We start from the raw sequence: 23,580 nt of genomic DNA, 5'->3' as shown, positions 1-23,580 counted from the left end.
TCCTTCAATCCCCTGGAGCCCTCAGCCAGACTTTGACTATGTGGCTCTACACTCCTCACTTGCTTTCTTCCCACCCTTCTCTTTCATTCCTAGGCCTGGCTCATCCTGCCACCCTGTGCTTCACACCCAATCCTCTGTTCCTTCAAACCCCTGGCCTGGAAGGGGCTCACCACTTCCCCCCAAACTCCCCCCACCCATTCATGGCTGGTTGCCAATCAGCTGGCATACCTCCATAACTGCAGCTGCTGTGTCCCCCTCCCAAGCTTCCCTCCATCTTTGAGTCCAGCACCACCTGTAGGTTTGAGGGCATCTGCTGATGAAAGCCCTGTGACACCAGCCTGTTTGTCTTGGAATCAGCAATGCCATGACCAGAGTTGCATGCTCTCTCGATGGTGGAGAGGGGCACAGTGCTGGTGCCTGCGCCTGTCTTCCGTGGCTTTCCAACACATGCCCCACTCTGTTGGCAGCACCTTGAAGGATATGTTCATTGGATCTGGGACCACTGTGGGTGACAAGCCAGGGATCAAAAGCATCACCAGACACTCCCTTATGTGGGTTTCTTAGATGCTGTTGAAGGTTGCCTCTCTGCCTGAATCGCTTTCCACACTCTGAGCACTCTTGTGTGGGTTCTTTGATGCAGCAGAAGATGGCCATTATGACTTAATCTCTTTCCACATTCTGAGCATTCAAAGTTCCTCACTTGTGTGGGTTCTTTGATGCTTTTGAAGACTGCGACTATCACTGAATCTCTTTCCACACTCTGAGAACTCAAAAGGTTTCTCATCTGTGCGGGTACTTAGATGCTGTTGAAGACTAACACTCTGTTTGAATCTCTTTCAACACTCTGAGCATTCAACAGGTGTCTCCACTGTGTGGGTTCTTTGATGATTTTGAAGACTGCCCTTCCGACTGAATCTCTTTCCACACTCTGAGCACTGATAGGCTTTCTCCCCTGTGTGGGTTCTTTGATGCCTTTGAAGGTGTCCACTGTGACTGAATCTCTTTCCACACACTGAGCACTCAAAAGATTTCTCCCCTGTGTGGGTTCTTTGATGCCTTTGAAGGTGTCCACTGTGACTGAATCTCTTTCCACACTCTAAGCACCCAAAAGGTTTCTCCCCTGTGTGGGCTCTTTGATGAAGATGAAGATGGCCACTCTGACTGAATCTCTTTCCACACACTGAGCACTCAAAAGGTTTCTCCCCTGTGTGTGTTCTTTGATGCTGTTGAAAACTGCAACTGTGACTGAATCTCTTTCCACACTCTGAGCATTCAAAAGGTTTCTCCCCTGTGTGTGTTCTTTGATGCAGTTGAAGACTGCAACTGTGACTGAATCTCTTTCCACACTCAGAGCATTCAAAAGGTTTCTCCCCTGTGTGTGTTCTTTGATGCAGTTGAAGATTGCTACTGTGACTGAATCTCTTTCCACACTCAGAGCATTCAAAAGGTTTCTCCCCTGTGTGTGTTTTTTGATGCCTTTGAAGATTGCTACTGTTACTGAATCTCTTTCCACACACATAGCATTCAAAAGGTTTGTCCCCTGTGTGGATTCTTTGATGCCTTTGAAGGTGTCCACGTTGACCGAATCTCTTTCCACACACTGAGCATTCAAAAGGCTTCTCCCCTGTGTGGGCTCTTTGATGAAGATGAAGATTGCCACTGTGACTGAATCTATTTCCACACACTGAGCACTCAAAAGGTTTCTCCCCTGTGTGTGTTCTTTGATGCTGTTGAAGACTGCCACTGTGACTGAATCTCTTTCCACACTCTGAGCATTCAAAAGGTTTCTCCCCTGTGTGTGTTCTTTGATGCAGTTGAAGATTGCTACTTTGACTGAATCTCTTTCCACACTCAGAGCATTCAAAAGGTTTTTCCCCTGTATGTGTTCTTTGATGCCTTTGAAGGCTGCTACTGTGATTGAAACTCTTTCCACACTCAGAGCATTCAAAAGCTTTCTCCCCTTTATGCTTTCTTTGATGCAGTTGAAGACTGGCACTGTGACTGAATCTCTCTCCATACTCTGAATATTCAAAAGGTGTCTCTCCGGTGTGGATTCTTCGATGCATTTGAAGATGGCCCCTTTGTCTGAATCTCTCTCCACACACTGAGCACTCAAAAGGTTTCGCCCCTGGGTGGGTTCTTAGATGCCGCTGAAGACTGTGACTTTCAGTGAATCTCTTTCCACACTCAGAGCATTCAAAAGGTTTCTCCCCTGTGTGGCTTCTTAGATGCTTTTGAAGATTGCCTCTCCAGCTGAAGCTCTTTCCACACTCTGAGCATTCATAAGGTTTCTCCCCTGTGTGGGTTCTTAGATGATAGCGAAGAAGAACCCTGTTATGGAATCTCTTTCCACACTCTGAGCACTCAAAAGGTTTCTCACCTGTTTGGGTTCTTAGATGCTGTTGAAGACAGATATTCTGTTTGAATCTCTTTGCACATTGTGAGCGTTCAACAGATTTCTCCACTGGGTGGCTTATTTGCTGCAAAAGGAGCTGTGATTTCTTCTGTGATTCATCTACCTTCCCATCAGAGAAATTGTTCCCACTCTCTAAGCAGATGAATGTCTTCCCTCCTGAACAGTGGGAACTCTCTCTCTGGTGTTGAATAAGGTTTGAATTCTCTGAGAACCTCTTGCCACAGTTTGAGCAGCAATACAGTTTCTCTCCTATATGGATTCTCTGGTGTCTCATGAGCGCCTCTTCAGAAACGAAGCTCTTTTCACACTGGAAGCAATTATGAGCCTTCTTTTCATGGTGCTCTTGCAAATCAATATCATATTGAGTTTGAGCTGAGAAATTCAGTCCCCAGTCCAACCATTCGTATGTCTTCTCCACTTTTGGAATTACTTCATGGAAATCTCCGACTTGGCAGGGAATGGGGTTTTTGCTCATCTTCTCTCCATGGCTTCCTTCCTTCCTCTCTGGTCCATCTTGATCCCTGAACTTATGTTCAGACTTTTGTCCCTTGTTTCTTTCCAACGAGAACCCCTGGAATTCGCCAACCATCTCCTCGACAACTTCTGTTGAAATCAAGAGAGAGATCCAATCAGCACTCATGCAAGGATATAAGCCACAAATCAGGTTCTCTTGATTGATGGGTGTGCATTTTGTGGCCTTTGTCAGAGATACTCTCTCCCCTCCACTCACCTTGAGCTGTTGGTCAACACTTTTCATTGACAAGATCCTCCTCTAGTGATGTTCTGACTATCCCTCTCTTCACCAAACTTCCCAATATGTACTTTAAGGAACAAAGTGGGAATGAATCGGCCAACACCCTTCACATTTGACTTGCTATGCAGGTCTTCTGATGACTAAATATCATAATATATAAGCCTTTGACTATACAGAGTTTTCATCCTGGTGTGACAACAGCAATGTGCGGGTAGGTTTCAGCCTCCCACCACACATATTTCCTGGGGTTGTGGGAGCAGGAACTCACCCAACAAACCCCAAAGTTCTAAGGGAACTCCCATCATTTTTTAAAGAGGTGCCAGTTGTTGGTGGGGCAGGTAAGGCCTGAAGTCATCTTGGTGACTACTGATGGGGCTTTGGCCCCATTCATCAGGCTGTTCTTAATAACTCCCTTTTCCCCTGGAATTCTGACATGGCATGGTGGGCACAGAAGCAAAATGGTTGCCACAGAATGTGGAATCATCCACAAAATGATTGCCACAGCTGAACTTCAGTAGCACAGTGTAGATTCTTGTGCTTTGATGGCAACTGTCAGAGCAACATTTTAAAACGTCTGTACAGACAATCAAATGTTCAATAGTCAATCAGAAGCCTTGCTGGGGAAGAGCCCTATCTAGCTCCACCAATTTTCTAAAAACATTTGGTGGGCGCCAGAAAAGTTTGGCAGGCACCATGATGTCCACGGGCACCAAATGGGGGACTCCTAGCTACCAACTCTAGAAAACAGGAAATTAGTCTTTGTCTTCATCCAGTAGGGGTATTTTCAAGTTACCAACCCCTTCCTCTAGAATATATAGTATTTAAGGATACTGCAGACCCTCAAAAGCCAAAGCTGAGCTTAACCCCAAAGCAGCTTCCAAGCCTCCCAGATTTCAGGCCCCAGGCCTCCCTCAGAATCCAGCAGGCTTTATAATTCTACAATACCAAGAGTTGTTAAGAAGTGAACCAGAAATCCTTCATGGCTATGTTTGCCTGTTCCCTAGATGTAACCATGAAGGATACCTATTTGCAGCCAGCTCATCTGGGAAGAAAATACTCTCTTGAAATCCTCTTGAGAAACTCTCCACCCCTCTTTTAGATGCAAGGCTTTCGTCAGTCTCTGCTAGAGTCTCTCTTATATTCCCAATTTCTTTGGCACAGAAAGAGAGAGAAGTGATGAACATAAGAACATGATTCTTATATCGAGAATAAAGACATCCAAGGAAGAGGAAAATTTCTTCTGGAAGGATGGAAACATGGTCAAGATGAAAGCCCCAGCCATTGTAAGGAGAACAGATCCATTCCAGATCACAGTCAAAGAGAATGACCATAATCTCACCTGGGGGAAAGGCATGTTGTAATGGTTGACACGGCTTCAGTTGACCCTAGGCCAGCCAGGCAGTTCGGGTCGCTCTTCCCAGCTATGCTGAACATCACTTTCGTAACCACTCCAAGACCTTGAGGCCCCCAGGGGAGGCAAGTAGTGAGGCAGGGCTCAAAACAATGTACTGCTGGTCAAGATTTTAATTCATGCATGATCCCAATGGCAGCAATTCACACCTTTGGCACCTGTGAAATTTCCTTACCCAGAGAGGCCACGCTTCCATAGTTCTCCAGCATGACTTCCCTGTAGAGAGCTCTTTGGCCTGGATCCAGCAGGGCCCACTCTGCCTCAGTGAAATACACGGCCACCTCCTCAAAGGAAAAGGGACACTGAAAGAAAAAGCAGATTCCCTCCTCAGGGATCACGCCAGGCAGAAAATACACTTGGGGCATTCTGGGAGGGTGCAGGATGGAGGGCTTGGCATGGGTAATGGGAGGGGCATTCAGAACCTCTCTCACTCAGACAGCAGGAGCAAAAGCCCCCCTGAGAAAGAAGGAGCATCCCAGGCTGTTTCCCTCTCATCTCTCCTACCTGGACTAGGGGTGCAGCAGCTGTTTCCACATATATGCCAAACTGAAGGCTCAACAATGTCTCCCCACTGCCTGCAAGGGAGAAAAAATTAGTAGGGAGAGTGTTAGCTTAGCCTTCCTATTTTGTTTGCTTGTTTGACTCCTGCTTCACACACCCAGGGCTGTGAAACCTTGCTCTATGTACACTCAACAGAACTTGTGATGCTTTTTAGTAAACTGTGGGAGAGGCAGAAGAGAAGCATCAGGTTCCTACCTTTCAGACTTCTGTGAGAGTTGATTAATGCCCTGTTAACTCAGGAGCCTAAAAGGTGACCACTGAATCAGACTAAAGGGCCCCTTAATTCAGGAACAGGCATTCATTCTCCCCCTGGCTGGGCCCTTACATGTCTCCTGTGTTGAGATTGACAGGAGAATGAAAGGGGGCCAGAAATGATGTTGCATCCAGCCGAAAACTCAGATGTGATTTTAGCACATCAGTCAATGCTCTGGAAAATCTAGAGTTATACTAATGGGTTTCCAGAGCATCCGTGTCAGGTTTTCGGCCAGACGAGACATCACATGCACCCCATGCCCCAAACTTTAGCTCATGGGGTGCTGGACACGGGCCTGGAGTCCCTAATCCCATATCCTGTTTCTGATTGTGGCCCACCAGATGTCCTTGGAAAGAAGGCACAGAAGCCTAATTATTAGCCCCTAGCACCAGGTTTTCAGAGGTATGCTGCCTCAGAACATGGAGGTTCCATTTATTCATGGTAGCTAATGGCTACGCCCAGATTAGTCTACCTTTCCTTTTACAAGCCATCTAAAGTCCATCAAACAGAAGAAGGTGAGATAGAAATATTTTCATTAATGTGAATAAAAATGGAATTGCCCTCCATGAATCTCTCCAATCAGGCAGGATGGTGCTTCTGAAGTCGTCTTGTTTGGGGGCTTCCTAGAGGCACCTGGTTGGCCACTGTGTGAACAGACTGCTGGACTTGATGGGCCTTGGTCTGATCCAGCAGGGCCTTTCTTATGTTCTTATGTTCAATCCCCCTTCAAGTGAACGGCCATCACCACATCCTTTCTCCCAGAGCCAGACATCCACTCGTTGTGTGCAGAAGTATTTATTTTTTCACCTGTCCTAAACTTAGCCAACAACTTCACAATGTGCCCCAGTCCCATCTAGGCAAAAGGCACCCTTACCATGGGAGAGGCCATCTTGGGCACACTCCTGGCCCTGCGCCCCCTGCCACTCCTTCAACAGAGCCCCCTCCGCCTCAGAGAACTTAGCTTCCATCTTCACAGAGGGTCCCCGCATCTGAAACAGCAGGAAGGGAGACAGGTAAGGGAAGGAATGGGACAGGCCGAGATGGATCCTGCCCCACTCCCAGACTCCTCACCCCTGCATCGACCAGCAGAACTGCTTCAACCACGGGGCAAGAATCGGGGATGGTTTTTTCCCCAGCCTAGTCAATTCTCTACAGTATCTGGCAAGGAAGCTTTAGGATAAGACTGTTGCTGGAATTGAGTGAACTGAAAACCCCTCACCTGCTCTGCCTGCCTCTTCTCCTCTGCCTGACTCAGGAGGAAACCTTCGGCCAGGGCCACCGCCTGGGAACTGGTCTCCGGCCCACATCCCCTGACCCAGCGTTGCATTTCCTGGGGCAGGATGGCCAGGAACTGTTCCAGGATCACCAGGTCCAGGATCTGCTTCTTGGTGTGCCTCTCCGGCTGCAGCCAGTAGTTGCAAAGTCCATGGAGCTGGCTGCAAACCATTCGGGGCCCATCGGCCTCATGGTAACAGAACTGTCGGAAGCGTTGCCTATGTACATCGGAGTTCACAATGTCTTGATCCAGGATCTCTGGCACAGCTCTTTCCCAGAACTCAATCCCACTTTCAGCTTGGATGGGATGGGGGCCTTTCCTTACTCTCATGCCAATTCCAGGTCCTTCTTGGTCCTGCTCTTCCATTTCCTTCCCCTGCTCTTGGGTAGCCTCTGATGGTGAAAAGATACCCTTACTTTGTGTGGCTATGAAGAGGGAGAGGAAAGGACATTGAGAAGCAAAAAAACAAAACAAAAACCAAAGAAAATGAGGTGACATCTGGTTAAGACACACATAAGGATTGCACTGGTAGAACAAAAGGACTGAACTTATTGCAGTCTGCCTATCATAGAGTTGGAAGGGGTCCTACAGGCCATCTAGTCCAACCCCCGCTTAATGCAGGATCAGCCCTAGCGCATCCCTGACAAGTGTTTGTCCAGCCTCTGCTTAAAGACTGAATATCAATGTCATTGCGCTATATTACATATGAAGCTTTTTTTAGATATGCCTGTTTGGTCCTTCTGTTGGAATATGCAAGGCTGTCATATTAGCTGTGGCAGGCAGAGTTATAGATGTAGGGGATCGAACTGTCAACCTGGGCTGATGTCCTGGCCTGGAAAGCCCCTAGGAGGCCTGATGACACTGGCCAGAACCAGTTGAGGCCAGCGGCTGAGGTGAGGTGTTGCACCTGTAGGGTGACTCAGCCTGAACTACTAATTGATGCCTGGTGGTGGCATTATGTATCTAAGTGTTAGACTCCATGAGTCTGTGTCGGGAGATTGTGGTGGATAGAGTGTGTATTTAGCACTGTAAATAAAGCTCCAGTGGTTCTGCATTTCTATAAGCTCCAGTGGTTCTGGTGGTCATTCCTGGACGTTGGCACCATCCGCCAGCTCTCGCGTCACCTTCAAGAAAGCAAACCATCTTTATTTGTCTCTTTAAATATCTGTTGCAAATATGAACTTAGCCTCCAATTTCTGGGGATGAGTCTGTCTAAAGGCGGCACCCTCAAGGTACGCTGGATCTCTGAATAAAATGACTGGGATAGAAGCTCTGTGCAAGCAGCCAGCAGAGGGGAAGGGGGCAGAGGAGTATCAGGGTGCTCCAGGGTGGGGCGAAGGGACTGCTGGGATGAAGGGTGGGGGGAGACAACCAACCCCCAGGGAAACAGCAGGTGGGGATGCTGGCGAAAATGCGTGTCGCATGGGGCAGCCGAATGGCATGAATGCTTCCTCCGGTTGTGATTAAGCCCGAGACTCCTTGCTGGGGGGGCCTCCTTGCAACCTCCGTGGCTGAGAATTGATTTTGATTTAAGTGCATTTACAAAATTCAGATCCCCCCCCCCCACAAGAGCCACCGAGATGGCTAACAAATTAAAACACACCCAAGCAAATCACATTTCAGAATAATTTTAAACCCCAACCCTCAAAAACGCGCACGGTCGCCGCATTTCGCTCTTCCAAGACGGAAAACCTCCACCCCACGCTTACTTGCAAGTAAACCTTCCCAGGATCCGGCTGCAAGGTGTGTTTTTTTTCCTGCTGTTGCGTATCCGAAGTCCTTCCTGATCTTTCCCAATTCAGTAGCAAAGGCGACCCCCCCCCTCCGCCCCTCCAGCAAACAGCTCAGTCGGTTTAACCCTTTCTGGTCTGCAGACGAATTAAAAAACGCTTCCGGTTCTCTTACAAAGGAATTTCAAAGGGAGATTGGAAAGAGAGACTGCTGAATTACAGTTGATATTCAAACTAAAGTCAGTGCATTGATCTGGGCTGAATAAAGACCATGCATTCATGGCTCATGACCAATGCTGATTTCCCCACACCCGTCTCTCCCCTGGACATCACAGACTCTTCTGCAGACCACACCTCATCCCATCACGCCTGCTATTCACATTGACATGCTGTTAACATTGACACACTAATGCTTGTCTGAATTCACTCTCCTCTACTTAAAAGACAGATGGATTCACATTCTAGCTGTATCTGAAGAAGTGAGCTGTGGCTCACGAAAGCTCATACCCTGCCAGAAAATATTTTTGTTAGTCTTTAAGGTGCTACTGGACTCTTGCCCTTTTCTACTACTGTTCTTATGAGGAGCAGCGCCCAGACCCGGGTGATTGGAGTAGATTTCAGCCAGGCGGCCATCAGAGACGCCCTATGCAGCTCAATAGGGCTGCTCTGGAGTAAGTGCACACAGGGTTGCGCTCTCAGGGTATCCCATGTTCAGCCGTCTGACAATGGGGGGGGGGTCAGAGAAGTAAAGGAAAACTCACATGAACACATGAAGCTCCTTATACTGAATCAGACCCTTGGTCCATCAGTATTGTCTACTCAGACCGGCAGCAGCTCTCCAGGGTCTCAGACAGGGGGTCTTTCACGTCACCTACCTGCCTAGTCCCTTGAACTGGAGATGCCGGGGATTGAGCCTGGGACCTTCTGCATGCCAAGCAGATGCTCTACCCCTGAGCCACGGCCCCTCCCCAAGGGAGGTTATGCCGAGCAATCTGAAGCAGGTCTGGTCAAAATCCTCTTCGGACCTATTCTGTGCGGCTCACTCCCAGGATGGCACTGAAAATGTGTGTGTTCCTGTAACATCTCCCCGCCTCCCCATTCACAAGCCATGTGCCATCCACACCTCTCATGTCTCATAGCGAGTAAACAAACCATTCTTTTGATATGCCTGTGTTATTGTATCAATTCCCAATGACAACAACACAGTAGGAGGTTGAGAGTTCAAAGCAGTTTGCTTATTAGGCCCAATATACATACTGGGTGAGAACTGCCCCAAACGCACAGGACAATTCACACACCAGAACAAAGGATTGCAACGTTTATAACTTCTGGTCAAATGCGTAGTGTAGTGCATAGAGACACAAAGACCCAATAATGGATACATTTGGATTAGCAGATCCTATCAGTGTGGTTTTGAGGCGTGGATTTAGGTGGCCATATGACCTCTAATGGAGAAACGAAACTTAACATTCTTATCTGACACCCCTAAATCACTGCCTTGGGCCTCATTAGGGCGACTAGCTGTACCAGGCCCGCAAGGATGATCTCACTGGCACCTGATTCGTAGTGTATGCCAGTTTATGCTAACTCAGTGATCACACAGGAGTGAATAGGAACCAAAGAATAATACTTGACCCCTTATACATGGGGTATTGCCATTATATATGTGTGCAGAATATGGTATTGTGCTAGATGCTAACCCTTATACCCTGGGCTTAGCATCTTTATAAGTGTGAGTATGCGGACTGAGTATAAAAGCATACATTTCCAATAATAATGAAGATTATAGGCATTACACTTTCCGGGAGAGCAGAAAATCCCCCATACATGCACACAATTAATATGGGATTTTTAATTATTATTCCTGCCAGCCAGTTTTCAGTTTTGGGAGACTTCTGCAGTTTTGCATGCTTCACTGGCCTTAGCTGAACTAAGATCTTTTGTCTGTTTCTAGCAACCCATTTCCCCTTCTGCAGTCTTGGACATGTGGGACAATCTGATTTCTTCTTAAGGAGTCAGCAAACTGGACTTGGGCTTCTCAAATCAGCCACAAAACTCTGAAAGATCTCTGCCTTGCTTTGCTTTCTGGTAGGACAAAACTATGGATTCATTTTTCATTCGTCTACAGGACAGAAATTGAAATTGTTCAAGACTTTCTATTCCTTGGCTCCACCATCAACCAAAAGGGGGACTGCAGCCAAGAAATTAGAAGGAGATTGAGACTGAGAAGGGCAGCCATGAAGGAGCTAGAAAAGATTTTGAGGTGTAAGGATGTGTCACTGGCCACCAAGACTAGATTAATTCATGCCATCGTATTCCCTATTACTATGTATGGGTGTGAAAGCTGGACAGTGAAGAAAGCTGATAGGAAGAAAATAGATTCCTTTGAAATGTGGTGTTGGAGGAGAGGGTTACGGATACCCTGGACTGCCAAGAAAACCAATCAGTGGGTTCTAGATCAAATCAGGCCTGAACTGACCCTAGAAGCTAAAATGACTAAACTGAGGCTGTCGTATTTTGGTCACATCACGAGACGACAAGAGTCACTGGGAAAGACAGTCATGCTAGGAAAAGTGGAGGGCAGCAGGAAAAGAGGAAGACCCAACAAGAGATGGATTGACTCTATAAAGGAAGCCACAGCCTTCAATTTGCAAGATCTGAGCAAGGCTGTCAAAGATAGGGCATTTTGGAGGACTTTCATTCATAGGGTCGCCTGACGGCACTTAACACACACACAAACACACACACATAGCACAGAAGGGTTAAAGTGATGGAGTTGTTTGCTAGAGATGCCGAGCAAGGGGAGGGGAGGGGAGGGGAGGGGAGGGTCTAGAAAGAGGAAAGGCTCTTTTCTGCGGGAGGGGGCTTTGCTATTGAATTGGGAGGGAGGACTGGGAGGACTGGGAGGGCTCCAGACAAGCAAGAGCAGGAAAAAGCCTTGCAGCCGGATCCCTGGGAAGGTTTACTCACAAGTAAGTCATTCTCGGAGGAGAGAAATGTTCCCGGGGGGGGGGGAGGATATTAAAAACTCTTCCAGTGCAGTACTCTTAATGCTTTAATTTGTTAGTCGCCGTGGGGACCCTTGTGGGGGCAGAGAGCCGGGGGTCTGAATTTTGCAAATAAAAATAAATCCTTAGCCAGGGTGGTCATAAGGGAGTCCCAGGCATCGTCGCCCGGGAGGAATCATTCGTGCCGATCGCATTTTAGCTAGTGGCCATTTATTCATGGAAGGTTTTGCATTGGATTTGCCACTCTTTAGATGCACTTTCCCCCCCCCCCATCCCTATTCTCAAAACTCAACAATAAGCCGCCATGCAGAGTTTTGAGAATTCAGATGGGGGGAAAAGTGCATCTATAGAGTGACCCATCCAATGCAAAACCTTCCATGAATAAATGGCCAGTGTTTCTCTCTCCCTCCCGCACCATCTGCTGTTCCCTGGGGGGGGGGGGGAGCGTTGCATCACCCTGCTCTTGTTCATCCCAGCAACTTTTCTGGCTTGCATTGGAGAGGCCTGACGCCCCTCTGCCCCCCACCCCCTTCCTGGCTGCTTGGACAGAGCTATTGCCCACCGTGTCATTGGGTCCAGGGGCTCCAGTGTTCCTTGAGATTCACCCCTAGACAGGCTGAGCCCTAGAAATTAGAGGTAGGGATGCCAACTGCCAGGTGGAGGCTGGAGATCTCCCGGGATTACAACTGACCCCCGGGCGGTAGAGATCTGTTCACCTGGAGAAAGTGGCCACGGTGGAAGTTTTGGATTCTATGGCATTTATACCCTGAGCTCCCTTCCCTCCCCAAACCCTGCCATCCTCAGGCTCCACCTCCAAAACGTACAGGAATTTGCCAAACCCGAGCTGGAAACCCTAATCAGAAGCCAAGTTCATAACATCCCCAACAGATTTTTAAAGAGCCTGATAGAGACGTTTTTCTGAAGGACCAAACAGGCATGTCTAAAAAGAAGCCTAGTGCATAATATAGCACAATGATGTTAATCCTGACCCGCAAACTACAATAAAGACACTCCTCCTGATTCAACAGGGCAGCCCTTAACGTGTCTCTTTACCCGGGTGGGTGACGTAGCCCCCTTCTCTTTTGGTTTCTTTCTGCCTTTTTGATATATTTTACTCTCCCTCTTCATGGAGGCTATAGAAGACAAAGGGGAGGAGATGGAAGAGCCCAACCCAGAAGGACCTGGAGTTGGCAAGAGATCAAGGAAAGGCTCCCTTCCTACCCAGGCTGGGAGTGAAGTTGAATTCTGGGAAAGAGCTGTTCCAGAGATCCTGGCTGAAGACCCTGTGAACTCAGATGTACATAGGCGATGCTTCCGGAAGTTCTGTTACAATGACGCTGATGGGCCCCGAGAGGTTTGCAGCCAGCTTCATGGACTTTGCAACCACTGGTTGAAGCCGGAGAGGAACACCAAGAAGCAGATCCTGGACCTGGTGATCCTGGAGCAGTTCCTGGCCACCCTGCCCCAGGAAATGCAGTGCTGGGTGAGAGGATGCGAGCCAGAGACCAGCTCCCAGGCCGTGGCCCTGGCCGAAGGTTTCCTCCTGAGTCAGGCAGAGGAGAAGAGGCAGGCAGAGCAGGTGAGGGAGTTTCATTCACTCTCTTCAAGCAACGACCTTATCCTAAGATATTTATGCCTGTAGAGAATTCACTAGGCTGGGAAGAAAACCCAACCCTGATTCTTGCCCCCATGGTTGAAGCAGCTCTCCTGGCCAATGCAGGGGAGGAGAGTCTGGGAATGGGGCAGGATCCGTCTCCTCAGCCTGTCCCATTCCTTCTCTTACCCGTCTCCGTGGCTGCTGTTCCAGATGTGGGAACCAACCGTGAAGATGGAAGCTAAGTTCTCTGAGGTGGAAGGATCTCCGATGGAGGAAGGGCAGAGAGCGCAGGGCCAGGAGCATGCCCAAGATGGCCTCTTACATGGTAAGGGTGCCTGGTGCCCAGGTGGGATTGAGGCACATAGCGAAGTTGTTGGTTATAAGGTTTAGGACAGGAGTAAAAGGAAATACTTCTGCACACGACACAGATTTAACTTGTGGTACTCACAGCCACATTTTGGAGGACATTGATTCATAGGGTCGCCATGAGTCAGAAGCGACTTGACTGCACTTAACACAACACACTCACGGCCACAGGATGTATTGATGGCCTATTACTTGAAGGGGGGTTAGACAGATTCATGGCAGGAAATTCCAGTCTTGTTTACATGAATTAAAATATTCATATCTCACCTTCACTCCATTTGAGGGACTCCAGGTGGCTCAAAAAGGAAAGGTAGACAAATCTGGGCACATCTATTAGCCATGGTGAATAAATAGACCTTCTGTTCTGGGGAAGCATACTTTTAAAAACCCATTGCTAGGGGCGAAAAATTTGGCTTCTGTGCCCCTGCTCAAAGAAGAAGAGTTTATATCCCACTTTTCTCTACTGAAAAGAGTCTCAAAGTGGCCTACAATTGCCTTCCCTTCTCCTCCTCACAACAGACACCTTGTGAGGTAGGTGAGGCTGAGAGGGTTCTGAGAGAACTGTGACTGGCCCAAGGTCACCCAGCATGCTGCAGGTGGAAGAGTGGGGAATCAAACCTGGGTCTCCAGGCTTTCCAAGGACATCTGGCAGGCCAAAGTACTGGACTGGGAGCTTTGAGGGTGGAGCACAGGGTGGATGTGATGTTATTTTGATGTCTTGTCCAGTGGAAACCTGCTACTCTGTAAACTCATTGTTACTATCCTAGAGTTTTCAGATTCACTAAAGCCACGTTTGCGTTTTTGGACAGATGTAACGGAGACGTGTTGTTTGATGTCATTTCTGCCCCCTCTTTGTCTCCCACTAGGTGGGACACAAGGGCATGTAGGAGAGCCCAGCTGGCAGGAAACAACTGCTGCACCTCCAGTCCAGGTAGGTGAGAGAAGGGGACAGCCTGGGTTCCCACCCTTCTTTCTCAAGGGGGCTTTTGCTCTTGCACTTGCTTCTAAGGTGTCCAAGCGAGAAAAGCTCTGAATGCCCCTCCCTTTACTCATGCCAAGCTCTATCCTGCTCCCTCCTGGAATGCCCCTTTCCACAGTGCAGTCTCTGCCTTGCATGATCTCTGAGGAGGGAATCTGCTTTTTCTTTCAGTGTCCGTTTTCCTTTGAGGAGGTGGCAGTGTATTTCACCGAGGCAGAGTGGGCATTGCTGGATCCAGGCCAAAGAGCTCTCTACAGTGAAGTCATCCTGGAGAACTATGAGAACATGGCATTTTTGGGTAAGGATCTTTCACGGGTGCCAGAAGTGCGAATTGCTGCCTTTGGGTGTAAGCATGAATCAAAATCTTGACCAGCAATACATCATTTTGAGGCCTGCCCTGCTACTTGCTCCCTTTAGGGCGCCTTGTGTCCTAAGAAAGGCTGGAGAGTTTCTCAAAAGGATCTCAAGAGAATATTTCTTTCCCAAATAAGCTGGCTGAGTGTGGGTATCCTTCACAGTTCTGTCAAAGGGATGGGCAAGGAATAGCCATGGAGGATTTTTGCTTCAGTTCTTAGCAACTCTGGAGTTTGGTAGAATTCTAAAGCTTGCTCGCTCGGTAGTGAGGGAGGGAGGCCTTTCTGGGGCCTGAAATCAGGGAGGCTCGGGAGCTCCTTCTGGAGCTGAGCTGAGTTGCAGCTCTTGACGGGCTTAAATACTGGATATTCCAGGGAAAGGGGCTCTTAATTTGAGATCAACTCTAGTGGGTGAGGACAAAGCCCCATCTCTTGTTTCCTGGTGTAGACAGTTGGATCAGGGGCCTCCAACATGGTGCCCATGGGCACCATGGCATTTGCTGACAACTTTTCTGGAGTCCTCCAATTTTTTTTAGGAAGTGGGTTTGTCTAGAGGGTGATTTTGCCCAGCAAGGCTTCTGATTGACTCCTGGAGATCTGATTGGCTGTGCAGATTTTTAAATGTTGCTTTGGAAACAGCTGCCACCACAGCACAAAGATCTGTACTGTGTTACTGAAGTTAAGCTGTGAGAATTGTTTCGTGGCTGGCATCTCCAGTGGCAGCCATGTTTGTTTCTGCGCCCACCATGCTGTGTCAGAATTCTTAAGAAGAACTCAGCTAAAGAAGGCTGAAGGCCCATCAACCCTTCCTTACAGCGCTCACCTAGATTCCTTTGGACCTATGTGACCCACCAATGACTGGCACCTCTGCCAAAAATTATGTTGGTCCCCTTTGAATTGGGGGTTAACTTGGTGAGGTCCAGGCTTCTCTCCTCCCCCACCCCCACCATCAGCAAACGTGTATTTTGGGAAGCTGAAAACGAGTATCTCATGACTCTCATCACACCAGGAAGGAAACTGTCTGCATATCTGCAGGGCTACATATCATGATACGTTCTTCTATTTAATCATCAAAAGATCTTCATGGCAAGGAAAATGTGAAGGGAGGGGGAACAATTCTTTCCTACTTTTTCCGTTAAAGTACATATCGGGGAGTTTTAGGGAGGGGAAGGATAGTCAGAATAAATAAACAGCACTACTGGAGTGCCTGGCCAGAGAAAAGTTGTGATCAGCGGTTCAGGTTGAGTAGAGGAGAGAGAGAAGCTCTGAAAATGTAAACAAAATGCATACTCATTGATCAAGAGTGCCTGATTTGTTGCGAGTCTCCTAGCATGAGTGCTGATTGGATCTCTCTTTATTACAGCAGAAGATGTCAAGGAGACTGTTGGGGAATTCCAGAGGTTCTCATTGGAAAGAGACAAGGAACAAGAGTCTGAATGTAACTTTGAAGATCGGGATGAACCGGATGAAAGTCATGGAGAGAAGAAGAGTAGAAAACCCATTCCTTTCCAAGGAGGGGATATCCCTGAAGTAATTCACAAGGCAGAAGAAAGATACAAATGCTTGGACCAGGGATTGAATCTCTCAGATCAAACTCAGTATGATATTGATTTGCAAAAGCACCCTGGTAAGAAGGCCCATAATTGCTTGCAATGTGGAAAGAGCTTCCTTTGTGGAGAAGAGCTCATTAGACACCAAAGAATCCATATAGGAGAGGTACTGTATTGCTGCTCAGACTGTGGCAAGAGGTTCTCAGAGAAATCAAACTTTATTCAACACCAGAGAGAGAGTTCCCACCATTCAGAAGGGAAGCCATTTATCTGCTTAGAGAGAGGAAAGTATTTCTCTGATGGGAAGGCACATAAATGGTTTACATGTGGAAAGTATTTCACCTGCAGATCACATCTCCTTTTGCACCAAAGAACCCACACAGGGGAGAAACCTTTTGAATGCTCAGAGTGTGGAAAGACATTCAGTCAAAGTGCCAGTCTTCAACGGCATCAATTACTCCACACTGGGGAGAAACCTTTTGAGTGCTCAGAGTGTAAAAAGAAATTTAGTTGGAGTGGCAGTCTTCAACGGCATCTAGGAACCCACACAGGGGAAAAACCTTTCAAATGCTCAGTGTGTGGAAGGAGATTCAGTCGGAGTGGCAATCTTCAACTGCATCAAAAAACCCACACAGGAGAGAAATCTTTTGAATGCTCAGAATGTGGAAAGAGATTCAGGCAGAATGGCCACCTTCAACTGCATCAAAGAACCCACACAGGAGAGAAATCTTTTGAATGCTCAGAATGTGGAAAGAGATTCAGGCAGAATGGCCACCTTCGAAAGCATCAAAGAACCCACACCGGAGAGAAATCTTTTGAATGCTCAGAATGTGGAAAGAGATTCAGGCAGAATGACCACCTTCAAAAACATTTAAGAACACACATGAGGGAGAACCATTTTACATCTTAATGACAACCACAGACTACACACAGATAATGAGTATATATCAGATGTGCTTTTGTGGTTAAGAACTGATCATTTATCTGAACGGGGATCAGATATTTATATTAGAAAGGTTTCGTGTGAGATCCGAGTCCTTTTTTCATGTATATACATTTTGATGTGATTAGCAAGTCAGATTTCTCTGGAGTGAACTTTAAGAAGAGTTTAGATTTTCTGGGTATAAGCTTTCAAGAGTCAAAGCTCCTTTAATCAGATTTGTGTGCGTGTTAAGTGCCGTCAAGTCGCTTCCGACTCATGGCGACCCTATGAATGAAAGTCCTCCAAAATGTCCTATCTTTGACAGCCTTGCTCAGATCTTGCACATTGAAGGCTGTGGCTTCCTTTATTGAGTCAATCCATCTCTTGTTGGGGCTTCCTCTTTTCCTGCTGCCCTCAACTTTTCCTAGCATGACTGTCTTTTCCAGTGACTCTTGTCGTCTCATGATGTGACCAAAATACGATATCCTCAGTTTAGTCATTTTAGCTTCTAGGGTCAGTTCAGGCTTGATTTGATCTAGAACTCACTTTTTTTTTTTTTGGCAGTCTATCTTAATCAGATAGAATATATATATGTATATATATATTTCTAAAATCAGTTTAAGATCCTAATTTGAAATCGAGCTTGCTTTATATATTCTAATGCCACTTGTTTTTGCAGCAGTTATAGGGTTTGCTTTCAACTGCTTGTATTCTCTAACTTCTTGCCTAATAAAGAAAATTGAAAAAAACTGATAGATTCTGGAGATATGTGGGGGTAAAACAGCTTCAAGTACAATCCTTAGCAATCTAATTTGTCCAGATTCTCTAATTGGATACAAGAACTCATTATCTTGTTACAGAAGGAGTTTCAAGACCAGCTCATCTTTCCTTAAGCATGAAGTTATCCACATGGGGGTGGATTTGTTAGTTTGATTGCAGGCCTTGGGAGAGTGGTTCCGTGATGGAAATGATGAAGAAATCACACAAGTACACAGTGAAATAGGTTAGAAAAAGGCCACAGCTTTCCCTCTGTAATTTGTACTTTTCCTGCTTCAAACAGCAACCTGGCTTTGTGGTTTCCCTAGAACTTGACAAATTACAGAGCAAGGCTGAGCAGAGTCATACCTTTTTAAGCTCATGTAAGTAACTAAACTCTGTTTTGGACTGCGTACTTCAGAAGGTTGAGAGGAAAATGTGGGTTGATAAATTTTTCCAATGTTTAACTTTTTTGCCCCAAACACCCCATATACTGTTTTGAGATATAGGGTTCTTTTTATTAAAGGAGAGTTGGAGGACTGAGGCTGGATCCAGTCCTGGACGAATGCATAGAATCATAAGAGTTGGAAGGGGTCCTAGAGGCCATCTAGTCTAACCCCCTGCTCAATGCAGGATCAGCCCAACGCATCCCTGACAAATGTTCATGTAGCCACTGCTTGAAGACTGCCAGTGATGGGGAGCTCACCACGTCCCTAGGCAGCTGATTCCACTGCTGAACTACTCTTACTGTAAAAAAAAATTCATAGGCTAGCCTGATCTCAGAAGCTAAGCAGGGTCAGCCCTGGTTAGTATTTGGATGGGAGACCACCAAGGAATACCAGGGTTGCTGTGCAGAGGAAGGCACTGGCAAACCACCTCTATTAGTCTCTTGCCATGAAAACCCCATAAAGGGGTCGCCAAAAGTCGACTGCGACTTGACAGCACTTTACACACACACACACATAAGTGGACAGGAAACTGAATATGAGCTGCCTGTTTGATTCATTGGCAAAAAAGGCTAATGCAATCTTGGGGTATATCAACAGAGGCATAACATCCAAATTGCAAGATGTCATAGTCCTGCTGTACACTGCGTTGGTCAGGCCACACCTGCAGTACTGTACGCTGTTCTGGAGGCCGCACTCCAAAAAGAATGTGGACAGAATGGAGCGAGTGCAGAGGAGAGCAAAGAGGATGATCAGGAGCCTGGAGATTTGGTCATAAAGGCCATCTTCAATGGCATCTAAGAACCCACACAGGTAAGAAACCTGTGATCCTGCATGTTTTTGTGTAGTTGTGAACTTGCGTTGGGTTCGTCAGATGGTGAATCTGATGACATAAGGGTTTTCTTTTAACTTGGACAGTTACTGAAAATATTAGATTTATTGTCTTTTAATTAACAGTTCAGTTTGGACTTTTAATCTTGCTTAAAAAGTTAATGAGCACATATCACAGTTTTAGACACATCTGTGGTTAAGAACCAACAATTTATCTAGATGTTCACGTCTAAGTTAGAAAGATTTAGCATAAGATAAAGAGTGCTGCTTTTCCTGTATAAACCTGTTGATGTGATAAGCAAATTAAATTTCAGAGCCATTCTGGCTCTCAGATTGTAGCTTGCCGGGTGCTAATTGATGATGCTTTATTTTACCTTACTGTCTTGTATTTTTAAGATTTTGTACATTTTGTTATTAAATGAGAAGTCTATTGAATTGCTGTGAGCCGCCCTAAGCCATGTGACCCTGGAGAGGGGTGGGATATAAGTCTAAAATTAAAATAAAATAAAAATAAGATTCTTGGCTGCCATTTTGGTGTTGCTCGCAACCCAAAGCAACACTGCCAAGACGTTCGTGTCATAGTTAAAGTGTTTACTTATTTTCTGTAGAGCTTATAGTCTTTTATAAGCATTGGGTGAATGTTTCCTGACCCTTGTGGGGTAGCATTTTATTCCCTTTTCAGCCTAGTTTACTATTGCAACAGAGTGCCATGCTAACCCCATAGATCAACCACAGCCTTTACATTAGGAAGCAGAATTTAGTGGCCAGCAAGGCACATTTAATTATTTCCTTAATTTGAAAAATGTCATTAATTAAACAAGAGTTTTGTGGTGGTGGGGTGTGTGGGGGGAGAGTAGAGCTGGCCCAAGGAGACCCCCCCCCCAGTCTGAGAGAGGTCCCTGCCCTCTCTGGGTCTCCATTTAACTGAGCTCCTGTGGAAGCCTGAAAGCAACGGGAAAAGAGCTCCTGAAAAGGCTCTTTTGCTTACTAATACTGCATGGGGTTCCTTTTGAGCAGGAGGAGATGTCCAACTACAGCAAAGATATAAGAGACAAAGGGATTATCCATGGGAGGAGGGCTGTTACATAGCATACTCCCATGGGACCATAATGGTTTAACACTTCCAAAATCTTCTTTTGGTTCCTGCCTCTGACCATGAACAGACTGCCTAGTCATCCCCACTGTGTAACCACAACCAGCCTCTTTACTTCCAGTATTAGAGAGGTGATTTTCCTGGGCTTGAAAGAAACACCCATAAAATTGGGTCCTTTTTCACAACATGATTAAAACAAGAGTTTTAACCACACAGGCTATTAGTTTTTTAAAAAGCAGGATTTTCTAGACAGAATGCAAAAAGGGGTGTAGTCCTTTAAGGTGGAGCTCAGACTGTATCATGGAGAAGGGAATTGTTTGATTCTTCAGACTTGGACATAACAGGTGGACGTGGGCTTCCAAGTCTCCACTGTTGAGTTTTAAAAGTCAAAAAATCCCAACCTCAGAAGAAAAAATGGTGCATTTTAGGAGATGCAGCCGCTCTTTTGGGCTTCCTCTGAGATAAAATTGCCCTAGCAAGGGACAGGAGGTATGGACAGCACATGGCCTGTGGTGTGGAGAAGTCTTCTCTCAGTGGTAGAGCCTCTGTTTAGCATGCTGGGGACCCCTGGTTCTGGCCTAAACCAACCAATATGACTTTGTTGAGACTCAATAGAGCCGCTGGCAGTTGGAGTACACAGGAATTCACTATGCTGAAAGCTAGACTACTGTACTGCAGTCCACAGGAGGATCCCTTTGAAGACAACTTGGCAAGTGGAGCTGGTACAGAAAACCCTGGCCCAGTTAGTTATTAGAAGCTTGGCAAAGGGAGACGATTACACCTCTCCTGCATCAAGCCCTGCTTTCTTAAAAAAATATGTATATAAAATCCTACTTTGGGAGGGGCTGTGGCTCAGTGGTAGAGCATCTGCTTGTCATGCAAAGGGTTCCAGGTTCAATCCCCGGCATCTCCAGTTAAAGGAACTAGGCAGGTAAGTGATAAGACCCCTCCTGCCTTAGACCCTGGAGAGCCGCTGCTGGTCTGAGTAGACAATACTGAGTTTGATGGACCGAGGGTCTGATTCAGTATAAGGCAGCTTCATGTGTTCATGTGTACTTTCATCCATTTTCTCTCTTACCTGTTTCTGTCTCTTTCTTCTTGGGAGGGGTCCAGTCGAGAATGCTGTAATTTCCCCCCAGTTTTCTGTGGGAAAAACATCACTGAGCAATCAGCCAGCATGAAACTGGAAGGGAAGACCCACAAAAGGGAAGCACCAGAGGGGATAGGAAAGGCCCCTTCGTGTCTTCCAGGATGGGATTATCAGAGGATCCTCCGAAGCAGACCAGGGGAACACACTGAAACCAAGGGAGAGTTCACTTCAGCTGTGGGAATCCCAGCGGCAGGAGTTCCCCGGGGCAGTAGAGTCCCCTCAGTCACACAGGACGATTCCACTATGGCCTGAAAAACCTTCCCCCTGGGAGAAGGCCAAGGCCGTTTTGGCCTGCTTTGAGCAAGCGGCCAAAGCCAGTTGACGGCTGAAAGAAGAGTGGGTGACCCGACTTCTACCAGGACTCAGCGGAGAAGCTGAAAAGGCCTTTTGTAGAATGGAGACGGAGAGGATTAATGAAAAGCGAAGGCAGCTATCTTGCGAGGGGAAGCCATGAGTCAAGGGAAGCAGTGTCAACAGTTCAGGTTACCAGGAGGCTGAGGGGTCATGGGGGGGGGGGCTTACAGCTGACTGTGGGAAACTGGCCGTGGGTTGCTGAGAGTGAAAAATCAAGAGATTCATAGAGTTGGAAGGGGCCATACAGGCCATCTAGCCCAACCCCCTGCTTAATGCAGGATCAATCTAGAGCATCCCTGACAAGGATTTTCCAGACTCTGTTTAAAGACTGCCAGTGAAGGGGGGCTCACCACCTCCCTAGGTAGCCGATTCCACTGTTGAACAACTCTTACTGTAAAAAACGTTTCCCCCTAATATCCAGCCGGTACCTTTCCGCCCGCAATTTAAACCCATTATTGCGAATCCTATCCTCTGCTGTCAACAGGAACAGCTCCCTGCCATCCTCTAAGTGACAGCCCTTCAAATACTTAATACTGGAGAACCACCACAAGGAGAAGATCCTGGAGCTCTTGATCTTGGAGCAGCTGCTGAGCATCCTTTCCTCAGAGATCCAGGGTGAGGGAAAGGGCCCCCAAGAGCTGCTCTCAGGCGGTGAACCTAGCCTAAGAGGTCCTCTTGAGGCAGGACAAGCAGGGAGGATCTTCTGTTGTGTGGGTCTTGAGTGTGTGACGGCCTGGGGTGGAGATGGGGCTGAGCTCTCCAGCTCAGGTGGAGGGGGGGAAGAGAAGGGAACATCGTGGAGTAATGGGCTGGTCCATGTCCTCCTTTAAATGCTCAAGCCAGATAACTCCTCCCTATCCCAAAATGGTTTTATCTCTTACTTTGGGAATTGGTTTGCCTTGATTGGGATCCCCCTTCCACTGGGAGAGGAGGCCTGCAGGTTGCCTCCTGCTCCAATTTCCTGCCCTATTGCAGTGTTAGCAGATGAAGCCTGAAGGATCATCCACAGGTTTCGATCTGAGAGTCCTAAAGAACTTTATGTATGTCCATACTCCTGTGTGGTTTTTTAAAAGTGTTTTTCAGACAAAAAATAGAAAATATAAAACAATGTCTACAGATATTAAAAACAAGTCTACAGATAAACCTCTATGAAAGGCTTATCTATAAAATATCTAAACATATGGCAATGCATAACGGTCATCTATATGCAATACATTCAAATGTTCATAAGGCTGTAAGATCTTCAGTCCGTTGGATTACAGGAGATGGGCATTTATCCCTCCAATGATGTAATAATATGGCGTCAGGGTGGTGTATTGGTTAAAGTGTTGGGCTAGGATCTGGGAAACCCAGGCTTGAATCTCCACTGTTTCCAGGGAAGCTTGCTGGGTGACCTTGGACCAGGTCACAAACTCCCAGCCTAGCCCTTTCCTAGATAGCTCAGGCTAGTCCAATCTCGTCAGATCTCAGAAGCTAAGCAGAGCGGACCCTGGCAAGTATTTGGATGGGAGACCTCAAAAGGAATACCAGGGGCGTGATGCAGATGCAGGCAATGGCAAACCACCTCCAAACGTCTCTTGCCTTGAAAACCCCACCAGGAGTCACCATAAGTCATGTGACTTGGTGGCAAAAAATGTAATAATATAAGCCCTCATAATATTAAGGGCACAGAGGGTTCATTTGTTTTGACCATCATTTAGCCTACAGGAGACAGGCAAATAGTTTAAAAGTTCACTGCATCCTCAAAGATCTATGAATATTCTAATACAAAATT

The 23,580-nt window shown here is 46.8% G+C and overlaps 1 protein-coding gene across 1 annotated transcript in view; it reads right to left on the bottom strand.

The window, feature by feature from the left end:
• Positions 1 to 836: 836 nt before the first annotated feature.
• LOC130486578 (zinc finger protein 239-like) overlaps positions 837 to 23,580 on the bottom strand; it is a 110,229-nt gene continuing 87,485 nt past the window's right edge. Inside the window, exon 3 of the mRNA XM_056859923.1 lies at positions 837 to 1,827. Within this exon, the coding sequence (XP_056715901.1) occupies positions 837 to 1,827 (991 nt within the window). The remainder of the gene's footprint in view (positions 1,828 to 23,580) is intronic.

The sequence above is a fragment of the Euleptes europaea genome, chromosome 1 (genome assembly GCF_029931775.1).
Source record: "Euleptes europaea isolate rEulEur1 chromosome 1, rEulEur1.hap1, whole genome shotgun sequence".
Lineage (NCBI taxonomy): Eukaryota > Metazoa > Chordata > Lepidosauria > Squamata > Sphaerodactylidae > Euleptes > Euleptes europaea.
This window is presented reverse-complemented; position numbering and strand designations above follow the sequence as displayed.